Source organism: Megalops cyprinoides, chromosome 19 (assembly GCF_013368585.1).
Source record: "Megalops cyprinoides isolate fMegCyp1 chromosome 19, fMegCyp1.pri, whole genome shotgun sequence".
NCBI classification, from domain to species: domain Eukaryota; kingdom Metazoa; phylum Chordata; class Actinopteri; order Elopiformes; family Megalopidae; genus Megalops; species Megalops cyprinoides.
This window is the reverse complement of record NC_050601.1, coordinates 3029712-3057269: the sequence shown is the minus strand read 5'-3', so window position 1 is coordinate 3057269 and position 27558 is coordinate 3029712. Positions and strand designations below refer to the sequence as shown.

At 44.5% G+C, this 27558-nt stretch overlaps 1 protein-coding gene across 3 annotated transcripts; it reads right to left on the bottom strand.

Annotated features, from left to right (window-relative positions):
- Positions 1 to 2539: 2539 nt before the first annotated feature.
- LOC118794774 (palmitoleoyl-protein carboxylesterase notum1a-like) lies at positions 2540 to 23178 on the bottom strand. 3 transcript variants are annotated; one of them, XM_036553040.1, is made up of 12 exons: positions 23161 to 23178; positions 20803 to 21454; positions 9519 to 9571; positions 8330 to 8425; positions 7287 to 7347; positions 7000 to 7058; positions 6440 to 6542; positions 5796 to 5987; positions 5095 to 5192; positions 4536 to 4683; positions 4303 to 4350; positions 2540 to 3984 (listed from the first exon to the last, which is right to left on the bottom strand). In XM_036553040.1, the coding sequence occupies exons 2-12, from the start codon at positions 21153 to 21155 to the stop codon at positions 3678 to 3680; spliced, it is 1518 nt and encodes a 505-aa protein (XP_036408933.1). In that variant the 5' UTR covers positions 21156 to 21454; positions 23161 to 23178; the 3' UTR covers positions 2540 to 3677. The 3 variants fall into 3 exon arrangements, with proteins under 3 accessions (XP_036408933.1, XP_036408934.1, XP_036408932.1); XM_036553041.1 differs by lacking the exon at positions 23161 to 23178 and having other exon boundaries at positions 20803 to 21225; positions 21317 to 21512; XM_036553039.1 differs by lacking the exon at positions 23161 to 23178 and having other exon boundaries at positions 20803 to 21512.
- Between the last annotated feature and the right edge of the window lie 4380 nt (positions 23179 to 27558).

Genomic DNA, 27558 nt, shown 5'->3' with positions numbered 1-27558 from the left:
TGGACAGAAATGACAGCTACGGGGGGGTTGAATGTTTCGTTTCACACCACTGTTTCTGACAGCTCAAAGTGAAATACAGTTTCATGAGACTTTCACTAATGTTGTCCAACTTTGCACAAGGTTGAGGTTTTCGTTCCCTGTTCTTTTTAAAACACTTTCTTGGGGTCCTATTATGTGATGTCATCCTGACACAGCACAGTTATCTTACATCCAAAACAGACGTTGAATTTAAGCACCAGTACTTAAGAAAAATCAAAACCAAATTCTGGCAAACCTATCTATAGAGGAAATCTCTCAAGAAAGAGTTGTGATCTTTATAAAAAAAAAAACTAAGACCTTTCCTTCAAATTGTGCCATATATTTCCATCTAGCAAATACTACATCAGTGTCAATCTGAATCAACCATCAAGACACAGACACTACACTGCACATACAAATTCTGATTCAATCTATGATATAAAAAAGACTTTGAAACTGATATTGATATTAAGTTCCATAGTCAGAGCACGCTACCGTATGGTACAGATTTGGACTGGCGGAAAGGTTGACCTGTATAGCCACCACCCTCCGGACATGAACGGCTGCAGGTGTGTGGAAAGTTCACGTGACAACAGTAAAGAAAGCTGAATGTCTCTTAAAGGCCGTTATCCTGATGCTGAGTTTCTAAGCCCTGTTGGAATCCTGTGTGTGCTGTTTTTTTGTTCCAATTGCTTTAAAGAATTAGGCATGATTGAGCTATTCTCTGAATACTGACCTACATGTAGCCCCATGACAGCTCACCTCCTATACATCCTATCAGGAGGAGTGTGATACTGGAGGTCTGTTTCTGCTGAAAAGATACAAGTAAGTTGGGTTAGCCAATATGCCTCTTAACCACATTTTAGGCAAATGAATTAATCTTAACAGGTTGTTTTTAGGTGTAATAGGTTATCTGGTTCCTTTATTTGATACCAGTTTGTAGTATTAAAATGTATAATGGCCTTGAAGAAATAGAAACAGCTTGAAGATACACCGTTTATATTACTTGTGACTTTCTATTAGGAAAACTTTCAAAAATCTGTTTCCTCTGCAACATGACCTCAAGCCAGGATCAGTATCCAATTAGACCTCATTAAGAGCTCAGCTGGAATTGAAACCAACAAACACAGAGTGGCCCCAGGGCTACAGTTGGGAAACATCATTCTAGGGCGCAGTTTGGCCTTTTGGAAAGACTCTGGATATCTTTTTTTGGCACAGCAGAGCACAGCTTTAGTCAGACATAGGATAAGTTGGGCTGGAGAGGTTGGGCACCCCCCCCCCCCACCCCGCCCTCCCCCCCAACGGTCTGACGCAGCCTCCCTCTGAGTTAAAGCCAAGCACGCAAAGGACTCTGAGAGCCATCTCCCTCTGGCGTGAGTAACTGCACCGAGGCACAGACAGTACATCACCCGTATAATGATCTACTGGTTTGGTTCAGTGTGCAACCGCACTGCAACGGCTGCAAAAATCAACCAACCCTACCCCTGAGGACCAGAGGTGCCTACCGTTGGCTGTCGCTCTGTGATGTCATCCTCCTTATCGCCCGCAGAGGGCACAAGATCCCCACTTTTAGAGGTAGACATCAAAACATGCAATAGAAGAAGCTAAAGGGGGTGGAAAACTGCCTTTGGTCAGAAGCGTAAGGCACACTGAATTCCTTACAGTACAGTCCAGTAGTGTTGCTAGGGTCCTTTTGTTTTCTACAGATGATGGAAAAGACACGCGTAAGCAAGACCTGTTCCCGAAAGCTTCTGAGTGACCAAGCAACATGTAACATCACAGCTAAGGAGCACTGAAGAAAAACAAGAAAGGAGGGTATGTGATTTTTACTGGTCATTCCTTTTTTTTCAAAAGACACCAGTTATTTTGAAACGTGGCCCAGTCAGGTAAATATTTACAATCCTAATAAAAAAAAAATCTATATATCGAACTTCTCAGCTTATGAATCCAAGTGAATAGCAATGTCACATGTTGTCAATAATGAATAGCAGTGCTTTGAGCGGAATGAGAATCGTGATTTCTTTTGCTCCATTACCCAGAGCACATGACTTCAGCAAATATGGTGTATTCCCCGCAAGCTCTTAACCTGCCTCGGAAGAGAGGTCTGTCTCAGACGTGGGGGCAAGTCTTTGGCTCTGAGGCCTCCCTACTCTTCCTCAGCCCTCTTCCTCCTCATTTCCGATTATGGAACTGTTGCCTTTCACGGAGTGACCAGTCCTGTCATGAGAGAGATGGTCTGGAACTGTTCCCACCTGTTTCAACAGCATGTTCTTCACGGGAGAGAAAAAAGCAGGTCTGTGTAACAGAAACTTCGCCCGCTTTTATGTGCGGATCTATACACCATTTTTGTACATGTATGAATTATATATTATAGTGTTTTTATCATTAAGACAACATTCTACAGTCCCTGGTGTATTTTGTCTTTAAAAAAAAACGACAAGAATAAAATCTAAAAATGATGATAATTAAAATGAAGGTAAAAAAAAAATAGTATCCTTAAAACTGGATTACATTCTTGATATTTCTTCTTTTACAACCAAAAGATCATTTTAAAGGAAAAAGAGTAGCAGACGGATGTGTTTTGTTACGAGACTTAATACTTTCCCCTCCGTCACTCTTCAGAACTGAGTACAGAACAGATTCCTGAAGGGGAGGGGACAGACAGGGTAAGAGCAAGGGCGGGGCTCGAGGTGGAGGGTGTGGTCACACTGAGAATGAAGGTGGAGCTGGAGATGGAGGGTGTGGTCATACTGAGAATGAAGGCGGAGCTGGGGATGGAGGGTGTGGTCATAGTTGGAGTTAAGGTAGAGCTGAAAGTGGAAGGTGTGGTCATACTGAGAATGAAGGTGGAGTTGGAGCTGGAGGGTGTGGTCATGGTGAGAGTTAGGGCAGAGCTGAAGATGGAAGGTGTGGTCATGGTAGGACTCAAGGTGATGCAAGCATGAGAATGAAGGTAGATTTCATTGCCCCCCTCTGATGGTGTATGTTGATGGTTGTATACACCCATCTGTCTATCAGCTGGTGATACACAAGTAAAATCACATACTCTTCTGCTTCTCCACACGAAGTAGTTCCTAAATTCTGAGAAATACTTCAAATACATAGAAAGCCCACACCACCACAAGCAATGAAAGCCCACAGTGGTTCACACAAGGTCACCATTCCTGGAACTGATGACTCAAGAGAAGAAAACAGATGAGTTATGCACAATGTATTGGGGAAGCAAAAGAAAGATCCGGGACCAACCTAACTTCCTTGGTGCAACACAACATGAAGCCAAGCTATATTTTTTCTTTTCCTTGTGCGTACTTGCAAACTCAAAGACAGATTGGTGTAAGGTACTTTGCCATCTCTCTGAGGGCAATGGGCAGAATTGGAGGTGGGAGTTGGAGGGCAGGATTATGGCGGTATTCGGGGTAAGGCTGGGAACAGAGAAGAGTGACAGTGGAAGTGAACGAGTGAGGAGCTGGACCTCTGTAAACAGGAATTGAAGACGAATGGTCAGCAGAATGTAGCAGTCGGGTGAAGGGCTGGAGGGATCAGGGTGGAGAGGGATTTTTGGTGTGTGATGATGGTTAGGGAATGAGACAGGCGGGGGCGGGGCTCGGTGGGACTGGACGGGGTGACGAAGCGAACGATGGATGGAGGTGGCGTGGGTTTTAGCTGCCGCTACTGAGCATGCCCAGAAGCTGGCTGGGATCCATGCCCTGCTGCTGTGCCATCTTCTGCACGTCGAAGCCCATGTGCATGAGGAACTGGATGACGTTCATCTCCTGGCCGGTGTACTGGTCCCGGATGGTCGGGCACGTGGGGTTGCAGTGTGGCCAGGGGCAGCTGTCAATCAGGTGAATGGGGCAGCCCCTGGGCGGGGTCTTGTTGTTTTTGTTGCTCTCGTGGAGACTGCGGTCCCAGCAGTGCAGCGCCCTGGGCAGGGAGGTTCCTTTCACCTGGATGTCGATCCAGTAGCTGTGACACACACACACAGACACATACACACACACGCACACACACACACGCGCACACACACACACACACACACACACACACACACAGACACATACACACACACACGCACACACACACAGACACATACACACACGCACACACGCGCACACACACACACACAAACACACACAAACACACACACAAGGGGGTGCTGTTAGCCCCAAGGGGTTTGTCAAATTTTACATCCAGTGCTAAACTGATTAGTCTGAATAATTTCTAGCGGTACAGGTTCAGGGAAAGGGGTAAAGAATTATAGATGATGAGTGTGGTTTGACTCACCCTCTCGTGATCACCTCGTGCGACAAGCAGGCCGGAGCAAACATGGCCCTACAGAGCAAAACCAACACTGAAACACTGTGCACAGATCCTTCAGCCAACACAAAAAGCTACAAATAAGTGACAGCCTATGACTCTCCATCTTAATCAATCAAACTCAGGTTTACACTCTAACGCCCTGTAGTAGTAGCTCTGTCTGAAGGGGGCAGTGCGGCCGGAGGGGAGTCAGCGCTTACGGGACGTCTTTGAGGGTGTTCCTCAGCTCCTCGCCCAGGTTCTGGATGTAGCGCCACTGGCCCTCCTGCACCGGCTGCCCTGTCAGGTGGATGTTGTCCACCGTCAGCTGGGCCTCGTCAAACAGCCACTGCACCACAAACACGGGGCCTGCGGAATCACACACACACACCTGCTGTTACACACACACACACACACACTGTAGTGACCTGTGACGCTTACACACGCGCACGCACGCACACACACACACACACACACACACACACACACACACTGTAGTGACCTGTGACACTGTTACACACATGTGCATGCACGCACAAACACACACACACACACACACACACACACACACACACACACACACGCACTGTACTGACCTACATTGTTGCTTCAGTTATTACACTACTACATATACACACTCAACTACAGAAATATCCATCAACCGATCATCATACAGTCACATACATGGTGAGAGGAATTGCAGTAGCCTGCAACTACAGACAGACACAGCTACACCAGTACCAGCATACAAACAACACCACAACCCCCGGGGCTTCTTACTCTTTAACGTGGGGTAGACTCTGTATCCAAAGAAGCAGTTCCACTCCTCTCCCTCATGAATCTGCTTACAGCGCTCTGGGACCACTCCGCCCCAGTACCTGAGGAACAAAGGTCAGGGGTCAAAGGTCACTCATCACTCGCCAATACGGAACCACTCCACATACGCATGCATTCGAACATACTACACATGCACACTCAAATTTAACTGCATGCAAACACACACACACACACACACACACACACACACACACAGGCGCTCAGTCACATTACACACACACACGCACACACACATTTACAACCACACACACACAGACACACAATACATAAACCCACAACCACACTCACGGTATACAAACTCAGAGCCACATTATGATATTGTGGAATACAAAGAGGATGTGAAGCAGCAGGATCAGTGACATGTCCCATATGTAATTGAAATATATTTATGAATATGTTGTTCAGCCCAACAATATGTATCAAATACATTTCAAATATATTCATGCACAGCAGAAACGTATTACCACACACCAGAATGGCAGTAATTTACATATTGTCAACATGTTGACTGAGCTAAAATATATTCTCTAAACTACATTCTGTAGATGTTATTTAGGGAGTGAGAGGGATTGCATGCAGGGTGCAGGCCATGCTGCTGTAACCCGATCTCTCTGGGTGGGAGGGGCGTGGGCGTGGCCTCTTACTTGATCCCTCTCTTGATGGCCTCGGTGGGGGCGCAGCTGATGGTGTCCACGCAGTCGGTGCAGCGGTACTGCTTGTTGTCCAGGAACCAGCCCGAATCGGACAGCCCCCTCACCTGGACCCCTGTGTGGCCCAGTTCCTCTAGCTGCTCCGCAACCCGGTCCACATTCAGCAGCACCCCCGTCCCTCCGGCACTGTCCCGAAACACACACACACACACACACGTACGCACACACGTACGCACACACACACATACACATGCATGAGTCAGGACAGTGGCAGCTGGTCAGCTGCAGAGAGGGCAGGCAGAGGCTGTAGATTTATTACTGAGGGCCTGTTTTAGCTTGTTTTACAGGATGACTAAGGACCATCAGTAGCAGAGATTCCCTTTCACTCAGCTCTGCCTTTCTGCACCTCACCTGGAATCATTTACGTACAATCAGAGGAAATATACAAACACTCACTTACACACAAGCCTGCGTGCATGCGCGCACACACACACACACACACACACACACACACATATATACTCTCTCTCTCTCTCTCTCTCTCTCTCTCTCTCTCTCTCTCTCTCTCTCTCTCTCTGTCTCTCACACACACACACACACACACACACACACACACACACACACACACTCACACTCACCTGCTCCCAGCCAGAAGTAGCACCTTGGCATTGTCCAGGCCCTTCGTCAGCAGCTCCTTCACCACCTCCTTAATGATCAGAGATCCCATGAAGGCATAACCACCTGCAGGGAGTGACAGCAGCTACACTCAACGACAGCGGTAATACGCACAGCATACGCAAAACACAGAGACAATAAACACACTACATACAACACACACAGTGTACAACGCTCACACAATGCATACTACATACAACACACACAGTGCACAGCGCTCACGCAATGCACACTACATACAACACACACAGCGTACAGCGCTCACACAATGCACACTACATACAACACACAAAACCCAGCATACAATCTGCAAGAGGCACTGTGTTCACAGCATATAACATATACAGCATACAACACTCACACAATATACATAGCGTATAAACCGACAAAACACACGACATGCAATATGTAACATATCGTACACATCAATACACACAATATAAATAATGCACACAGTATACATAACAGTTGTTTCAGCATTGTTGCAACATGTGATACGCTTCAGTGGATGGGGTTTACTCACTTTCCTCCGTCTTGGCTGTGACTCCACTCCACACATCACTGGAGCAGTAGGGAATGAGGCTGAAATGACAGTGTTCACACAGTGAGTCTCACCCTCAGCCGTTCACCTGCACTAACGTATGACATGTTCACACACACATACACATACACACGCACGTACACATGCATTCACACCGCGCACACACACACACACACACACACACACACTCGCACACAAACGCACACACGTGCATGCGCACGCGCACACACACATACACACACACACACACAGAGGAGGGAGGTACTCACACCATGTTTGCGTTCCACCAGTGAGGGTTTTCCTCAGGCTGTGGAGACAGAATGCCTGTGCCTAGAAAGAGAAGAGGAACGTTTTCCATGATGATTTATGAATAACCTCCATTTTAATTCATTTAATTCATTCTACCACGTGAAAATGAAGTACAAACGATTCATTAATTAATCAATAAATCAGCTGCATTCAAATGTATGAAGCTCCATTTCCCAGAGAGAACACATGCACAAACACACACACACACCTGCACACACCCAAAAGCATGTAATTTCCCATTCTCAAACACATCTCTTTCTTTGTCATAATCAGAGCACTAATAACTGTCTTTATCCCTGTGCTACACACTAGCTGGACAAACACCTTCCAGCACCTTACTGTGGAACTCACTGTGGTGACTACAGGTGATAGTCGGCCACCAGTTTTGATTGACCATCAGGTGTGTGAGTTTTTGATGCACATTTTAAACTGAAAATTTCTGTTCCTCTTACAAAGTGGCCTCGTAAGCTGTAGACTGTCACTTTGCCTCTAAGAGAAGGCAGGAAATGCACAGCATTAGGGCAGTAAAGAAGTGATGAAGCATTAGGTCTGGTGCTCTGACCACTACGCTGTGGCACAGCGTGGTCATCACTGCAAGGAATGTGTTTTTTTTCTCTGCTTTAGCAGAATTTTATGCGTCACCATCCTATTATTGTATGTCGTTTATCGCAGATACCTGTATCCACACACACATCCTTTTTGTCGGCTTATTGTTTGCCCATTACTCATCCCCTACTACATTTTGCACACTATCCATTTATTCAGCTGGATATTTACACAGGCAATCAGTACCTTACTCAAGGGCACAAAGCAGGAGATCACCCAGGAGGGGAAGCTGCATTTCAGCCTGATGTAACCTGATTACGAGCCCGGCTCCCTCACCTCTGTGACACCCTGCTGGTAATTCCCTTTGGTAATCAGCCGTAGAATGCAGGTGATGTAAGAATTATGTCAGAGGAGAGCGCGCTGGCACACACACGCACGCTGATGTCATCTCTCTCACCTGTTCTGGTGAGCGGCCACTGGGTGGAGCTCATGAGCCGTCTCATCGTCTCGTATCGGCTGTCACAGTTCTCTTTGTTGAAGCAGTACCATCCGCCTGTTTCATAGTAAAATAATGAATGAACAGAGGTAAATGAAACGACACCTGCAGTAAACCAGGGGATTTCCACCTGTCCCGCTTGATCTCACAGTGCAATGCAGGTGTATGTTTAGCAATAATGAAGCAATGGTGAAAGTACTGACCCCCCACCAACTCCACACACACACACACACACACACACACAATACACCGGCAGACTACCATGCCCCGGTCGCCTTTGTGCATTACACTATGTTTCCCACTAGAGAGCATTCAACTGACAAACTAATGCCTTAATCCCAACTTTGAGTGATGAATTTAAGCATTTGATTTTTTTCAGTTCTCAAATACTTTTTCATTCACTCATTTCAGTGACCACCAAGCTTGTGATGAGGTGTTAAAAAGGAGACTCTACTCCAAGAGTAAAGCACCAGAGCATAACATCACCACACACCTTACAATTCAGCACTTCAATATGAAACTCATACTGTACATGTTCTGTGCTGCTGGTGGGTTGGCACACATTTTTATGCTGCCACAATAGCAAAACAATGTTGGCAAGATGAAAACCTGTAAATTCAGATCAGCATCCCATCACTTGACCCAAACAGTTCTGTAACATCTGTGAGCCAAGATTTCACCGGAGTTGCAGACTAAAACAGGATGGCACCAATCAGACGCTGGCAAAATCTCACCATGGCTTCATTTAACAATATCCTAAATACTTTCAGAGAATAGCTTTATCACACCGAACAGCAACTGCATGATTTCATAACATAACGAGTATAGACAAGTGGAACTGTTAGACAGAAACAGGTATTAAATACGTATTTTGCCAATAAATGAGAATAAGACTGAGGAAATGAAAGGCTCAAGTAAACCTCTGAATATCCTGCTGGTTAAGTTATTATATGCTGGCTGTGACAGTCTGAATCCTAGAATCCAGCTGAATCATGGGAACTCTTGCTGAACCGCAGAAAACCGCTTGTGGCAGAGACTGAGGACTGTGCCATGCGGGACAGTACAACATGACTGCCCCCTGGGAACGCACTGGGACCCTCGCTCCTCCCTGCGGGAGCTTCGTTTTCAGGAAGACCCTCAGAACACTCACCTTCGAGAAAGACCAGCCATCGTCTGCTGCCCTTGGACTCCTTCAGGTAGTACCTGCGGGACAAGGAGCAGAGGAATCAGCATCATCACACAGATCACATGCAAGGCGCGCCTCTCTGTTGGACACACACACACACACGCACGCACGCACGCACACACACACACACACACACACACGCACGCACATGCCATCATTAAGACCTGAGCTTTCATTACAGGACAGAACCTTCATTCCAGCAAAGTGTGTGCAGTGTCAATAACTAATCAGTTAAAAATCAATCCGTAAAACCTTTAGGTAAGCCTCAAATGATGATCATCAGTATAGTAATTGTAATGCACACAAATACACACACACACACACTTACACACACACACACACACACACACACACACACACACAACTGCATAACGCACATGCACACATCCATGCCCACACACACAAGCACCTGCACAGGTGAGTCACCCTGTGGCACATGCATTTTATTCAATAGTTCTTATGTAGATTTATGTGATACATAGGAGGGCTTTGATGACATGAGCATTCCAGAATTAGAGAATTACCCTAAGACCTACTATTTCAAAACAAACTTGGAACGTTTGAAATGGCAGAGCCATTAAATCAAAGGGTATGGGTATTCAAGGTTACAATATTGAGCAATTAACAATACAAACATGGGAGCTATTATAGTTTTGCACATGTTTAGATTCCATCAGTCATTTAAAACAAGCAAAAACACAGATGTGAGACCAGTAAAAAGTATAGATTTACTCAATACAGTCTTTCCAGTCTTGGTGAAGAATAGAAAAGTATTAGAAAAGTACAATGAATCATTTTTGCTTTGTTTTGCTTTCTATCCTGATTTTCTACAGAAAAAATAAATAACCAATGGGCAAGCTACTACTACACACGTAATTTCTGAGGAATTCCATAACCGGAATGAAGGCAGGAGACTCCTGCTGGCGTGAGACATGCGAGTCCACCCAGACACGCGATCCCGCGATCAGCGGCAGATACAGTAGGGCATCGGGGCCGCTCTGCTGCAGCAGCTGCACTGAAGCGATGCGCCGTTTCCTGTAAAGTCCGCAGAGGACCCATTTAGCCAGAACCGGATTATCCAACCGCCCCCCCCGCCTCGATGCGATATTTCAACCGTCATTCTTCGACAGTTGCCTCACAGGAGGCTTTCATCCGCCGCAGGATAAAATCGGCACGACCCTTGTCCTCCCTGATGAGGGAATGAAAAACAGAGATCAAACGTGCACCGGGGGTGTAGTCATGGCTACGTCGGCAAGCCATTATGTTGCTATGGTGCGCTTATTGTTCTAGCGTATCCGACGAAGTTCTCTCTGATGGGGGTCTTGGCGTGTGTTCCAAGTGGACATGGCTTAGATTCCCCTGAGCCCAGGGACAGGCCAGACTTTAATCTTTGCAGACCTCTCTAAATCTCTTTCGACTGCGCAAAGCCGTGATCAAGGACGAGTGGGGGACAATGACAGCATGCTCCTAAAACTTTGACTCGTTAATGTACACAACAAAGTATTTGTAAAACTGGAGTGCACTTCGCATGCATTAATGCTTTATAGCGGGGTGTAGTGTAGTTTATAAACATTTATATTTATGGAGATCAAAGAGATAGGGACATTTTACAAGTTATGCTTTTGTAAGTATGTTCTGATTGGATAAAAATTCGCTTTGAGTGCGAGGGCCTGGCCCTTGGATTATTTATTTAATAACAGAAATGATTAGATTGGCACTATGAATCAAATCAATCAAGTTTTAAATGTTATAGCGCATTTCTATACTGGAAATTGTCGCAAAAGTGCTGAACATACTGCAAGAGTGGGGACCCTCCATGCAACAGCTGCCTGGGTAGAGATGTCATCAATTTTACAGTGCAGTGGTCCATGGAGGCAGGTAAATTGCAATTTTTTTGTACATTACATTTAGGTCAATTGGCAGACGCTTTTATCCAAAGCGACTTACAAGTGAGGAACAGCAAGCAAGCTACAGTAGTGTAGGAGACCTTGGAGTAAGCTTTAAGTGCGACCTAAACAACTAAACTCAGCTAAATAAGTCAAAAACAGTAGAAAACAGAGGTAACCGAGGTGAAAACACAAGGATACACAGGCAGAGGAGACAAACAAGTAGTGACAGGAGAAAGAAGTGCGAGGCAGAAAGTGCGCGGAGATGGAATTGTGTTAGAGTTGTTAGAAGTGTTAGGAGAGGAGGTGCTCTCGGAAGAGCTGGGTCTTCAGGAGGTTCTTGAAGATAAAGAGGGACACCCCTGCCCTGATAGCATAAGGTAGCTTGTTCCACCAGCGGGGAACTACGTATGAGAATAGTCTGGACTGAGATTGCCTTGTGTGCAGGGATGGCAATGCTAGACGATGTTCCTGGGAGGAACGTAACGGCCGAGAAAGAGAGTAAGCCTGTATGATTGAGCTCAGGTACGTCGGAGCAGACCCAGAGGTCACTGTGTAGGCAAGCACGAGAGACTTGACACGGGCAGCCACGGGTAGCCAATGGAGCTCAATGAGCAATGGGGAGACATGGGTCCTTTTGGGCTGATCGAAAACCAGACGCGCCGCCGCGTTCTGAACCATTTGTAGTGGTTTCACCACACATGCTGGGAGGCCAGCTAGGAAGGCATTGCAATATTCGAGGCGGGAGATAACCATGGGCTGTACCAGAAGCTGGGTAGCATATTGAGTCAGGTAGGGCCGGATTTTGCGGATATTGTATCAATCATAAATAAAATGTATTAAACTATAATATTTCATGGCTGCTAAACTTGCAAAAAAGTGCATTTTCTCAAAAAATGTTTCCTAAACTGATTTTCATATGCACACAAGCAGTCCAAAATTCAGAGACAGAAATCACAGCCTGTTGCCACTGTGTCCCCTTTGATAGGTGTACCTTTGATCTACTTGAAAACATGTATGTATGATGCTTTCTTATTTAAACATTTCTAATAAATTCTAGCATTAATTGTTTAAAATTTAACATAGGTATTCCATAATCCCCAACTGAGTGTCTTTTTGTCTAAGACAAACATTTGGAATATCACTTTGACAAACTTTTGAAGTCCTCACAAATGTCTGATCATGATCCTTCCACAAGAGGGCGCTTTTCAAATGTACCCCAGTGTTCACCTATTGAACTGTTCCACAGCCAGTGTCCCATACACATTCAGCATTCATCATTCTGCTGTGTATTACCAGTGTACTTAAGAGACTAAAAATCATCAAATAAATATGGATATTTACTTTCGTAAGTTACCATGAATCTTTTTCTAAGCAGATACAGTTCATCTCCATGGTCAAAATAAGGCTACACATCCCAGTTTAAATAAAAAATGACATTCATATTTCATAAACAGCGGAGGATTGATTGGAAAATGAAATGTTACCTTAACTGAATAGCAAGGCATCAATCAAAATCAGGGCATACAAACATTTCACAGTTGATTCGTATGACACATTAGTTGTCTTAATTTACAGACTTTGATCAAAGTGAATAATACCAGTAATACAGAGCACAAACACTAAATTTGATCCACGCAGTAATTCATTAGCTAATCAATAGACCCTATCAATTAGACATAGTTACTAACTGGCCAGATCATGAGATTGAAATACCACCCACACTCAGAACATAAGACTGATCTATTTTACACAGCCTTTGGCAGCGCAGTAAGTTGAACATCAGTCAACATAGTTTCAATAGCACATTTCTGGTTTGCTCTTCCTCATGTTCACAAAAACAGTGATGGGTTTTAGGGTTGGGCATGGTCCCCCACACAGGTGGATCCCCCTGTTGTGGAGTTTAACAAAGTCAATCAACAACTCACTACTGTAAGCCAATCACAGTGCTTTGAAATGGAGAGCAATGTGTATTGTTTAATATAGTCCGTGATTGACAGCACATAGTGGCTGTTTATTATTGGGTTCATGAAGCCTTGTTCTCCCAACATCCTCCATATCACTAAATCACATCCCTCCAAACTCTCGATAACCACCTAACTCTCCGTGACATATAAGTTAAAACTTCTTATGTTCAATTGTTTAACCGATGGGAGCAGATTTATTTCGTATTCTCTCGAGATGAACATCCGTATTGAGTGCGGAGGAGCGTGTGCATAAGTAACCAGAACCCCAGTCAGATTCATCTGCATCCCATCTCCCTCCATAGATCCGCGGTCACAGCTCAGGTCTCAGTATTTCCCTCACACCTCTCTGTCACTGTGGCCCAGAGCATCCTCCCCTCTTTTGCCACTGCAATACAACTGCAGATAGCACCTGTCTAAGAGGGGCAGCATCCTGTATTAGAACTCTTCTTTCACACCTGGTAAACCATGTGAAGTGGCTACCTATCCAGGTAATTGACAGTGAAATGATAAAGGGATGAGACAGATGGAACACCAGCAGGCGCCATATTCCTGCTGAACTGGAACAGCCTATTTCGGGTGCAAACAATTCCACAGACTTTCTATGCTCATGGGGATTCTGAAATGCAATGGTGATGTACAGTGGCCGTGCAAACAGTTACTGCCCAAATGTGATGTTCTCACAACGCTTCTGCAACATGAAGGATGTGTTCTCTCATCTGAGTGCAGGTTTATATGAAAGCAAATCAATAAGGGGATTTCTCTCTCTCTCTCGCTCTCTCTCCCTCTGTCTCTCTCTCTCTCTCTCTCCCTCTCTCTCTCTGTCTCTCTCTCTCTCTCTCTGCTAAACCAACCAAGACGAGGGCCTTGGGCTGTAAATACAACCCAGCTTCAGAGAGGATAAAGTGGAGCCTGCAGGGCTTAGTGTGCTGTGGAGAGTCCTGACCCATTCGCTCACTCTCTGCCACTGTCACACGTGTCGGGGGTCATTCGGGTCGCACAGATACTACACAGACTCCCTGATCCTGAAATCGTCCAGATGGTTCACCCTCATCCTCTGTGTCAACTGTGTCAACCAATCCACACGCCACAATGATCTCTGCAGCTTTGGCATGGGCACGGTCGAGTCCTGCCCGGAGGGCAATAATTTACCTCCAGTAATAATTTACCAGTAATTTATCTCCAAACCCTACAATTTATTTCAAGAGGTAGTTGTACAACAAACCATGTTTTGTTTCCAAATCAAAACACAAACTTTGTTGATGACATGTTCGCAACATGTATAAGGAAGGCCAAAGGGACCAAAGTGTGGACAGCGCTACATGAAAAGAACAGGTCAATCCTCCATGTTGAGTGAGAAGAAGTGGACCAATCAGATACCAGACATGTTCATCACTCTGACACTGCCACAGTTCATCACTCTTATGACGTCATTCGCCACATAGCATTCTAACCTGCTCAAATGGCAAGCAAGCCTCTTCTCACATGCAGCCACGCCTTGTTTCTTTTCTTTTTTATCTCGGGTGTACACTCGTTTCATTAACACTGAGTTGACAGCTCAGTTGTATCCTTTGAGGGGCAACGCCGCTACCTCTCCCAATGACAGGGAAGTGGTAGCATGACGAGTCAGGATTATGCATGTGTTCGGCCCCTCTGTCTCTTCCTATACACATCACAGTGCAGGCTGATCCGCATGGCAAGTTGTTTCATATTAGAGCTTTACAAAAAACATGTGCCTGGAACCCGAGGCTTTGATCAGAAGTTGAAACATTTGGCTTTCATTTCACATCTAAAGTGCTCTTTTCCAAAAAAAAAAAAAAAAAAGAAAAAGTTAAGGTCCTGAAACTGTTAGCAATTACTGAATTACTATAATAAGTGTCGGGACTCACAATAAGTAAGTGCATTCAGTCAACCGACTTATTACCCTAATGGAGTCATGGGTACGATTGTATGGAGCATTTTCATCACAAATATACAAGCTACGGGCAATTTCTGCACAATTGAGCGAATAGCACCACAGCCTGATACTGTTGGACAGGCAAGGGATAGACTCTCTAACACTGTGGTCAGTTGGGGAAGCTCAGAGATAAACAATAACTGAACAGGCAGGCAGCATATTGCTGGTATGGGGTGTTAGCATTCAAACGGTAAAACAGGCAGTAATACTGAAGTCATACTCCTAAACAGTAGGTTCAGTTTCGGTATTATATTTATATTTACACACAGTCATTTAGAAGTTGCTCTCTTATCCAGAGCAACTCAAAAAAGCGCATATCAGAAGGTTATGCTAAGAGCAGAGCTGATGCTAAATCAAGCCCAATAGTAAGGGTCAGCATGTCATTTTCTGTTAAGTGCCATAGTAAGTAGTAAGTGTTGCTGATATGGCAAATGTGCTTGAGGACATTGCTGCTTGTCATTTTGCCTGCAGTTGTGCATTCTGTATGGTGTGCTGAATTGAATATTGGAATAAATGCTGGTAAAGGTTATCAGGTGGGTAAAGAGAAGACGTGTGAATGGAGATGACTCTCTCTTTTCAGAGACGTGTTTCTTTCCCCTGCAGGGAAATGTGTGTGTGTGTGTGTGTGTGTGTGTGTGTGTGTGTGTGAGTGTGTGTGTGTGTGTGTGCGTGTGTGCATGTGTGAGTGTGTGTGTGTGAGTGTTTGTGTGTGTGTGTGTGTGTGTGTGTGTGCGCGTGTGTGAGTGTGTGTGTGAGTGTTTGTGTGTGTGTGTGTGTGCGTGTGTGAGTGTGTATGTGTGTGTGTGTGTGCGCGTGTGTGTGTGTGTGTGTGTGTGTGTGAGTGTGTATGTGTGTGTGTGTGTGTGTGTGCGTGTGTGTGTGTGTGTGTGTGTGTCTGTGTGTGCGTGCACACGTGCATGTGTGCTTGTGTGCATCTGTGAGAACATGCAACTGTGCGTGTGTGAGTGTGACGGGCATGAGAATCTTCACAGTAATGACAGCGATTGCTGAGATCTGTGTGTTAATGCCTCACTTATCTTAACTAAGATCTGATCTTAATTTTGGATAACACAAGTAGCTTGGCCCTTGTAACATTTTTTTGCATGACAGCTTGACAGTGTGACAGCCAGACTCTTCATTATCTATTGATATTGATGACGAAAAATAAAAGATTTAATTTACGGTAACATTCTTTATATAGGTTTAAGGACAAACCAATGTGTGGCTTGATGGTATGTCACCATTAACCTGTGAGGACAGAGAGAGGATTGTGACACACAGTGTAAGGATGCTGGATGCACAGGCAGGTTGAAGATGGACACAAGTTTCCAGGAGCGACTATCCTCCATCATTGTGACTATAAACCTCATCTCACCCCCATATCACTTCCCCTAACCCTTCCAGCCTGAAGATGTAATATGCTGCTGTCTAGGAAACACTTTGGGTTTTCATATTGGCATCAGACAGGCCAGAGAATCCTGTGTGGAGCACCATCTCAGGGCATTGCTGCTTGGAACAATACGAAAAGTGGGGATAGTCAGACTAAACTAAACTGAGCAATGTGTAGATAATGTAAAACAAAATTTTGTCTGATTTGAGGTAACATTTTACCTCTTATCTTTGTATATGCGTAATAAGGACAAATATATTTCAGCCTTCAAACCAGGCCCATGCAGCACACGCTGCTTGTGTGTTTGTGTACACAGTCGTTATTTTGAATGGCGCGAGACATATTGTCTGCGTGCGCCCTGACTGCACGCACACGCGCCTGCTCAGCTCTAACTGATGCTTCAAGCCTAGCTTTTTTTCTTACTGTGCATAAACGGCTGCAAATTCAGGACAGATTGACTAATTACACGCCAGCAGTGAATTGCATCATGTTGTCATTGCTTCCAGTGGAACCTCCTAATTAAATGCGTAATTTAATGAGGAGGTTCCAATTGGGAGCAATGACAACGTGGTGCAGTTCGCTGCTGATGCATTTCACCTCCTCATTAAATGCGCGATTACTGAACCTTCTTAGCGTTTACTCTAAATTGCTTCAAAAACGACCGCAAGCAGATTTTAAATACTGTCTCCTGTCAATCAGTTGTTGTCATCCTTCAAATATTCCGAATAATTCAACCTATCGATTATGAAATCTAGTCAGGTCTTTGAAGAGATGCAGACGCCCGCTGTGATCTGCTTCATGTTTTCTCTCCTGTAGAGACGAGGTGTAGAGGCTGCTCCCTCTCTCGGACGGGCACTACATCTACCACCGTTATTACGATTTAAAAGACCACAAATTTTTAAAGTAAGTAATGCTTTAGTGAATTCTTAAGCCTTTTACAAGTTCTGGCAGCCAAAAAGAGTGTGGCAGCAAAGAAACTGCGTGTGAGTAAGCCAGTCGAGATTCACATCTCGGTGACCATTTCATGTTAAGCTAAATAACGCTTGTGAATAAGCCAACATGGAATTTTCTGAATAATCATGTGTTCCTGCTCCATGAAACAATGCGCCTCCAGTATTTGTTGACGCACGTGGGAAACACACTGCTTACGCTACACTCACGCGATCTGTGCGGTCTGTACCCGGGGTTAATGACTGCATGAGTGGGTTCGTTTATTACGCGTGACGTCCATGTTAAAAGAGGAACAAGGGCGTTTGGTAACAAGCCTAAAACTCAATCTTTAATAATAATAAAAATAAAACTGGAATAAAATAATAATACAACTTGAGCTGTTAAGGATGATCCCTCATGACGACCTCTGCTACAGCCAGCGAACAGGGATGAAAGACGCAGCGTAGTTCTTCCGAATGTTTTTTTTAACAGATAACCACCAGGCTGATACGGAAATAATGCATTTCGTTGAGTTAACCGTTAAAGATTCGTTTACAGAATGTGATCCACCACCGCTCGCTAGCAGGCTGGGGATCTGTAGCCGAGCGCTCATTGGAAAGTTTAGAGGAGGACGGGATGCTCCGGATGTTTGGGGTTTTTTTCCTGGACGGCAGCCAGGTGCGCTGCACGAGTCATTTCGCCTCACATAAACCGCGGGCTCTCTCTCGAGAGGAATCCCTTTGATGTGCCACGGCCTCGCGGAGTTAATTCACCGCGCAGTTCAAAGGCGCACGCCTGATCTACTTCCGCGAGAATAGCTGGATGCTGTGAAGTCCTCCTTGACGTTCCGCATTGTCTTCAGGTCAACAGCACCGATGTTGGTCACGCAGCAAACATCGGGGTTGGCTGTGGCAGTGCAAATAACAATAAAACCAGAGATCTCTGTCATTTAATGCATGCTTATGGGTGTCTTGATACCTGGAAGCCAGCCCCTTTACAGTTATATGTGAATGCCATCAAACATTTTGGCAAACTCTATTTAACTTTTTATTTTTACGTAAAAAGGGACAAATTAATATAGTGGTGGCTAAAGTCTTTTCAAAGTCTTAGTTTTGATCGACAAAGTCAGTTAGCGGCTCTCTTTTGGTGCGAAAATAAAACCAAACTGGATAAGTCCCCCAAATAAGTTTGTATGCATTGCCTTGCGTGTAATAAATTGATCCACAATGCCTATACTTGACTGGCACCGTACATAATGCATACCCAAATACCTCCTGTGATTCAGAGGACATTTAAAAATGTCCCTACACCTCTAAATGTATCAACATCCCTCTTTAGCATATGCCTAACCAGCATCATCTGGACCTGCGTGCCTGCGACTCTCCATTGCGGAGAAACAACGGTCTTCAAAGGAACCACCGTTATCCCCCAGGTGCGACTGCGCACGGACATGAGACCTCGTCCGGACCGGGTTGCACGGGTCCCTCCAGGCACGTGCATACTCTCGGTAAACACAGAAATCAGAAACTTTTCGAGAACTCTCTGCAAACTCTCCAGTGCTCTTCAAAGCCCCCGCCACACTTCCGACTCCCGTGTGAACTTTGCTGACCCTTTCAAACTGCCAGACACGTGCTCGTTAACTTATAAAGGCGACTCATCGGAGGTCACTAAGAAATGTGTCGCCAAGCGCTAAGCTTCCCCCTCATGACAGTAATTGTTTTATGGTATGTTTGCTTCAATTTGGTCCCCTTCTATCTCCCGGGCGTCTGTTCCACATAGCCTAATGGTGTGACATTGACAATCACTTGTTTTCCTTGACCAAGCTTTTATAAGTCTTTTATCATTTCAGTTCAGTTTACTTTTCAGTAAAAAAGTTTCAAAATCAACGCTTACCAATCTACGCACGAAGAGGCGGGAGCGGATTAAGTACGACAGACAGTATTTTGTCCTCTTAATAATTACCGTGACTAATGCCATGCGAATGTGCAGTATTACATCTAGTCTTTACTACACAGAGCAACGTTCTCATCCAGTGGGCACAACACGCTAATCACGTAAATGCTTTTATAGCCCTGACGATGTGTTTGATCCCTGTTAAAGATGCAAAGGCGACGCAGTTTTCATACTAAATTGATTGTTATACTCACAATAGACTTTTAAAAGGCCTGTGTCTGGTGTTGAATGAGGACCTTGGATACTTAAAGAGGAGATGTTGTAATTAAGTGTTCGTGTAATCGGGCGTGCGAATAACCATTTCAGTGTTTATCTAGAAGACACGCGCAGGTATCGTTTCGTTAGACCCTAGTCGTTTACCATCAACGTTTGCCGACGACGTTTCCTAAGAAATAAGCAGGCAAGCAGGTTCATCTTTTGACCGATGTTTGTCTTTGAGTTGCTTGTCAAATACACCTGTTACATCCTGCTCAGAAAAATACAGTATTTGCATTTCACGTGCCTTAAGCGAACGGAGGACGGGGTGTAGATGAAACACTCGTACAGTTGTTAAATAACCGTACAAATACAACAATGATAATTACTGTGCAAGCAGCGCCAGTCATTACAAGTGTCTTACAGGTCTACCTTTTTCTACGTGGCACAATGCATTCGGGTAAACTAGTATGTGCTCTATGTATTGTTGGACGTCTAAAAAATCAGTAGGCGCCCTTCCATGACATGTGGGAAGGAATGTAGTTATCACGGTATCGTGTAAAAGTAAACATATGCGTTTCCGCTGTCTTCAGAACGAACTTCAATATTTTACAGTGCCTGGAATAGGAACTTCTATCCAACCTGCTATCACAACAGGGGGAAAATGTGTTACGCGATGTGACTTTCTTGGCAATGATCCACTTGCAAAGAGTTTTGCCGAATATGGCGTATTATAGTAACAACTGGAAATAAGTACATATGGGCAGAGCACACTGGCGACCCGTCTGTTTCTCAAACTATCATAACGGTGGTTACTAAACCCCACTTAAGAGCGAAGAATGGGATCGAACTCTTTGCCGTAATTATTTGAGGCGAAACAGGCATTTTGTGTGCCGTTAGGTGAACGTAAATAGAAACCCTGAGTATGTTCTTGAATGATACCGGGTAAGTACGTCAGCAGAGAGACACTTACCCTGCTGGAGTTCCGTCGTTGCACGTGACTGTTGTATTTTCCAAAAAATGTAGCTTCATGTCATAGTCAAGCTTTTGAGCCGAGCACGGGTAGAGGGACTGGGCGAGGTTCTTCACCTGGGTCATGAAGTTGTCCATGTTTTCTTCAACTGCGGTGAAATCCAGGGAAAAGCTCTCGGTGGTCTCGCCCCGGTCCCGGTACGACGGGGAGGGCTGTGCTCGCCGCGGCTGCGGGTTACGGCCGCCTCGGTATTTTCTCCCTCCAAGTGCCCCGGTATGCAGCAACAGCAGTAACAAAAGCGAATGGAACAGCTTCATGGTCCCCTTTCTTTCGAAAAAGCAGTCGAATTTCATGTCCTCTTCTGGAGTATGTTATTTTCTCGTGTATGCTACGTTTCTCTCTCGCTTACTTTTGGGCTTTTTGCTGCAGGATATAAAATAAATGTAATCTTAGTAAAAAAAAAAAAAAAAAAAGTTCTTTAATTAGTAAATAACAACACAGAGGAAACTGAGACCCTCAAGGTAAACGACTCGATGACTCCGTTCAGATGTGCGAGTCAGGTGCTCTCACTTCTTACTGCGCCGTTTCTTCCATGACAAATGTCGATGATTCAAAGGTTTTGATATTTGTTTTCTTTACAGCAATGCTTAACCTAGGAGAAAATAAATAGTTTTCTGTGGTATGTTAAAATAGGCTATAACATATGCATACTTTCATCGTATTTACATTTGCTATTCAAAACTAAACTTTGTTAACGTAAGTATTATTTATAGCATTTGACCTTAATGTTTTGAAGAGCAATTAGAATTGATCAGAATGTTCTCAATATTGTCATTCTTTTGGTCGAAGCCTATGCTATGAATTAATAACTCTCTGCTGCACGGGCTGGTGAATTTTATTCAAAGTTCTTTCCGTTCTCTCTCACGCTAACCAATCACCGTAGAGGGCCGGACACGGGGCGTGATCTGGCGAGACAGATTTCTTTCCCCCTTACATCGTACTTAGGAAGATGCCCACGCGTCAGCTCTTTTGATCTACTATATTTTATTTCATGTGGTGGTTTTTCTTGGCTTGCCGTGGTCATTTTTCCGAATTCCAGGCGAATTTACTGAGTGAGAGTACGCCTCGTGATAAAAACAACAAACAAAATGCAACACGGAGGAAAAGCGCGGGCAACATCTATTAACGGACAGCAGGCTTATACATTTCCCGCCGCGACGGAAGATTTGTCATCCCTAACACTCACCTATTGATGTATTTCTGGTTAAATAATCACAACAATACGTCTCTTTACATGTTTTGTAAACTGAGTAAAATATTTGTATTTATTTCAGTCATATAGTAATAAAAATACATAGGAGAAACGGATCTATTAAAACTTATTTAGAAATCGTTTGGCAATAAATAGGCTTACGTGTCCTTTAACACAAAGCCGGGAAATCATCTTTAAAGATCGGTTCCTTGCTTTTTGATTCAGACGATGGCATATACTCTACAGCTCTCTTCCCGGAATAAAGCCGGTTGTCAGGAAAATGAGAATATTGGCACACAGAGAAATGAAAGGCTGTTTAACTGCATATCGTCCACAGTATGCATTCACAAAAGAATCACAAGAATTATTATTTATGCAAACGGAATTCTGAAGGCAGAGCGATTGGTCTAAATTCTGTTTGGTTTCTCGACGTCAAGTGAATGACACTTTGAAGACACTTGTTTAACTCAAACCCTGCTCAGCAATGGCTGACACAAGTGCCCAAGTGTATTGTTCGTATGAATCAATTTAGATTGCAGCAGCAACAATGAATATGATGAGGATGGTAAAGATGATTGTCGTTACTGCTGCTGTAAGAAGTAATTCTACTTTAAATGTTAAATGCTATCCTATTGACTTACCAGATGCTAACTGCAATTAATGTTGAATCTAATCTGATAATAAATTAATCTCATTTAATAAGAATACATGCATAATTAATCATTGTTAATTAAATTGTTACGTCTATATTTGATACACATATTTGTTGGATATATAATTGTATCAAATATGCATATTTTTTCCACAAATAAACTGTTTTGAATGAATACCCTAATATTATGACATCATTAGGATAGTAAACTTTTATTAACTCTCATTAGGATAGCCAAAATTTCTGTCGCAAATCTAAGATCCACTCTATGATCGTATTAATTTAGTAAGAAAAAAAGGTCATGATGAAGTTTACCATCAGCTGTACCCTTGTCGGAAAAACAGATTAAAATAAATATTGTTTCTGTCTAGACATAAAACATATATATATTTGGCACATACCGACTTTAAATGCATTTTTTAAAATCGTGAATCACGAACGTAATCAACGTTACCTTCCGTTGCACCGTGAGTCCTTGCCAACGACAATTTCAGTCTGAGCTGGTGTACTGAAGCGTAGAGCAGGTTGCGTCTGTGGACCTAAAGCTGGGACGCTGACACTTTTTATCTACGCCGGGGCCGCTAATGATCAAAGCAACCATCACTCTTTCTTTCACCCCCTCCCTCCCAGCACCACTCCAAACTTGCTGGCTATACTGTATTTTTTTTCGCATCCTGACGGGAAGCCCGCACCTTTGCATAGGAATGTCCCCTCGCGGTTGAGGTTTCTTGGGGTCGCGGGGTCTCCGGGATCTCTGTAAAGATCTGAACCCGGGCACCCGCGCGAGGCCCTTCCTTTCTAAGAAACGTGCCCGCGCTGAAAGAGTAAAAGCACGAGGACTGCAAGGTTAAATTAACCCCTGTCTGATTAGTGGTTGCTTCTTCCCCAGCGCAGCGCAGTCCTGTAATTTCGGTATTACAGGATGTCGAGTCAACCCTCAGTCACTTCAACACTTAAAAGTAAATACGGAAGTCTAAAGAGGAAATACCAAGACCAATCAAGGGGTAGCCAGGGTGACCGCTACGCAACTGCCGATCTGTCGTTTTCTGTACAGCAGGTTTCCCTCTTCCCACTTTTGCATATGCTTTGGAGAATCAGAACAATGTACTGTGTGAGTCTACACTTCATAGGACACGACTTTTAATGATGACGTTTATTAAAAGGTAACTGTGGCTTTAACTGTAAGCTAACAATGAAGATATTATAATGAACTATACTGTGAACACGAAAAAACACCCCTAGAAAATGAAGCCACTTCCAATTTCTAATGAAAATCCAATTTTGCGACCAAGACAGGAGAAACATACTGGTTGTCGGTCGGTTTTAGTATAGGTTTTTGCAAGTTTTTTGGGGACTTTGCTTAGAGAATCTCGTCCTACGGCTTAAAACGGTCCAACGAGCGGCAAACGTAAAACAGTTTACAAATCATTGCTGAAAATGTCTGATAATGCTTATACGAAAGCGTCTCTCGAATTACAATCGACACATCGTGTGGATTCTTCCATCACGAAACTGTCCTTTCACGCATTCCATCTTACGGCTTACAAGGTGGACACTTCATTTCGAGAACACTTAAAGCAGTGAAACCTTGCGAAGTATAAACCTGTAAAGAGTGTCTGCAGGACTTTGAATATCGTACAATGTCGTACAGTCCTCATCTTTCTCTGAGCTTGGAAGGTGGGCTCGCCACAGTGCCATAGCCGTTGCGAACGATGCATTAGCATGTCACATGCTTAGTGGGATACAGTTGTAGTTTATCAGAGCTGGAGTGGTTAGGTTAAGGTGGGTGCCGAGGCAGGTTAATTTTACAGTATAGCTATTGCTCCTAACTGCGCCAGGTAGTGGATGGATGTGCGCAGCAATGTGATAAACCCAGTGCAGAGACGCCAGTTCAACGACCATTACTTGCGCGCAATTGCAGGATGCTTTCACAACTGAGTGTTAGGACCCTGAGAAAGCATGCGTCATGCGCACGCTGTTTAAACTAACTTCATTTGGAACCGTAAGAGCCACAAATCCCCGTCTGTTATTGAGGCAGGGAGATGTGCGGTGATTTTCTCATACCTGTTCCTCCGCAAAAATCATCACGCGCCGCGCGCGTTCATGGCGGTCTAGCCGGTGAGATGCGAATTCTTAACGAAATCATTTTACAATTGCGTATTTTGTGAAAACACGCGTGCGGCGTGCCTAATATACGTAGAGCTTTAATCTGGTGTTTAACTTCGAAAGGAGGCTTGGTCGATTTATGGCCAAAATATTGATCAGATGAAAGTCAGATGATGACACGTTCACATGTAACAGTGATAGTGCAATTTGTTACCAGAATTGAAACGATGCGATGATGCTCCTCGCGCTTTCCCAAGAACTCTCGTGGCATAATGAAGCAAAGCTTGCTGCTTGAATGATTAAGTTAGTGAAAAGTCTTGCGGTAAATATCATTCTGCTGGTGTTCTGGTAGGGGAATGCCTCGTTTTGATGGATATTGTGTGAATATGCTGGGGTAATGGCTCCAGCGTTAACATAAATAAATAAATAACCTAGATGTCACAAAAAAGAAAGTCTTCCAGTGACTTAGTGAGGCTAAGACATTCTATTTGTAGTGCACATGAAAACACACGTCTGAAAACAGGACATGCGTTTTATGTACATGGCTTAATAAAATAAATTGTAAAACAGATGCCGCCTGGTTACTTCCAAAGACACATGAACAAGTTCACAGTGTTGCGTAGGAGCTTAGAAGGTCGTACCACTCGCGTGTGGTGTAAACGTTCACAGCATTTCTCCGAAGCGCACACAGACAGCGCGACCGCACTGTGGAATAGGGGAGAGGGGCCATCGTGATATTGTCCCAGTCCCATATTGATGTACGGAAGTGATTGAGTCTGCCAGGGCAGCCAGGTGAGCATGATATGAGGTCAAGCTAGAGGTGACAGGTGGTGTTCACTGGGAACTTCAAACAGATGCCTGTATAGATTTGGACATATGCTTGCCCCAGGAGGAAAAAAGAAGAGTCTTTGCCACTGAATGAGGCTGCTGTCTGACTTATACCTCCCGTTCTATCACAATCCATCCCGGAAACCCAGGCTATTAAATCGCTCACAGATGGACTCTTGGAGCTACCCTTCCAGCTCTCCGAAGCAGCACACAATTGTTTTGGGTTTTTGTGTACTGGGGTTTGATGTGTTGCACTGTGCTGTGTTATGTAATATTGTGCTCTTCTGTGCTGTGCTGCTGTGTTATGTAATGTTGTGTTTTTCACTGTGCTGGATTGCACTGTGTTGTGTCCTGTTATGTTTGGGGACTATGTTGGCCTGTGCTCTGCTGTGTGTGTGTGTGTGTGTGTGTGTGTGTGTGTGTGTGTGTGTGTGTGTGTGTGTGTGTGTGTGTGTGTGTGTGTGCGCGCATCTGCACCCTGTTTGAACTTCTGGGTCTAAGCCTCTGTGACTCTCTCACAGAAGTATCTCAAACAGGTCTTGGGTGGATTAATCGCAGAATTAGGTCATTTGGGAGCGCCCCAGCTGGTTTGATGGCAGCCTTTCAGAGGTGCTGCTCCTCTCTGTGCCCCCTGTCCTGCCCCCCCCCTCCAGGACGGTCCACGTCTGCCTTTCATCTGGTATGAACTGCATGTTGCCTGCCGGACTCGCAGCTCTGGCTGCCAGGAGAGATCATGCAAACACGCCGCGTAGCGCTCGAAAAAACCTCCTCTCGCTCTCACTACTTTTGGCTCTCTCTCATTATTTCTCTTTCTTTCTCTTTCTGTCTCTGTCTCTCCCTCCCTGTCTCTCTCTCTCTCTCTCTATCTATCCATCTATCTATCACATGTACAAATCCATGCACTTAATCATGAACACACACACACACGCACGCGCTCACACGCACACACACACACACACACATGTGTGCGCACACACACGCACGCACACACACACGCACACACACACACACACACACACACGCACACACACACACACACACACACACACACTAACAGCACTGCTACCGTCCCGGCCACCCTCCCAACACCACCACCTCCACCACCCTCTCCCTCAGCTATTCGAATCGTACGTGCTTGTCGAAAAGCTCACGCGTGATCTTCAAATCCTGTTATCTTGGAACTGTTAGATCGGGTTACATCAAAGAGACCAGGAGGGATCAGTTTCATGAAAGGGACGGGCTTGGAATCACATCATCAGAAACAGGTGCAGGGCCCTCGCTCTAAGAACAAAGGCAAAAATCACCATCTATAAAACCTCTATATTTCACAGGGTAGTTACCCCTCTGAAAAAAGTGGCAGACTTTTTAAAGTGGCATCCCTGCCCCCGCTCCCCCCCTCACAGGAAGAGCAGACCTCTTGCTGCCAGCTCAATGTGCAGTTTTGGATGTCTGGCACAAGAGGCATGAGGAGGATAGCTTGCCTCCTTCCAGTTGGACACACATCTGAGAGGAGTTGTCTGTGGTATGCTAGAATGAGCTTCGAGGCCATTAATGAATGAGGTGACACACAGGCCCTCTTTTTGGAAAAAAAGCTTTACATTTAATACATTTTTGTTCATATGTCCTACCACAGTGCTTGTATGTGTATGTTTCTTCCACCACTCCAGAGAAGTTTCATAGAGACTGAACACCTATTTGGCAAACTAACCCTGATTCACAAATATTCCAAATGCTTTATGTGAAAATGTCAGCAAACCATAGAGCCAAAGGCTGGAATTGGACATGTGTGTAGAGTGAGATTTTCTTTGTCATGATCCCTGATGACTTATTTTCACATGCATCTGCCCTTCAGAACATGGCTGTTTTCCTTTAAACTGTACATCATGGATTTTCAAGCGGCCAGTGGTGTAAAATTGCC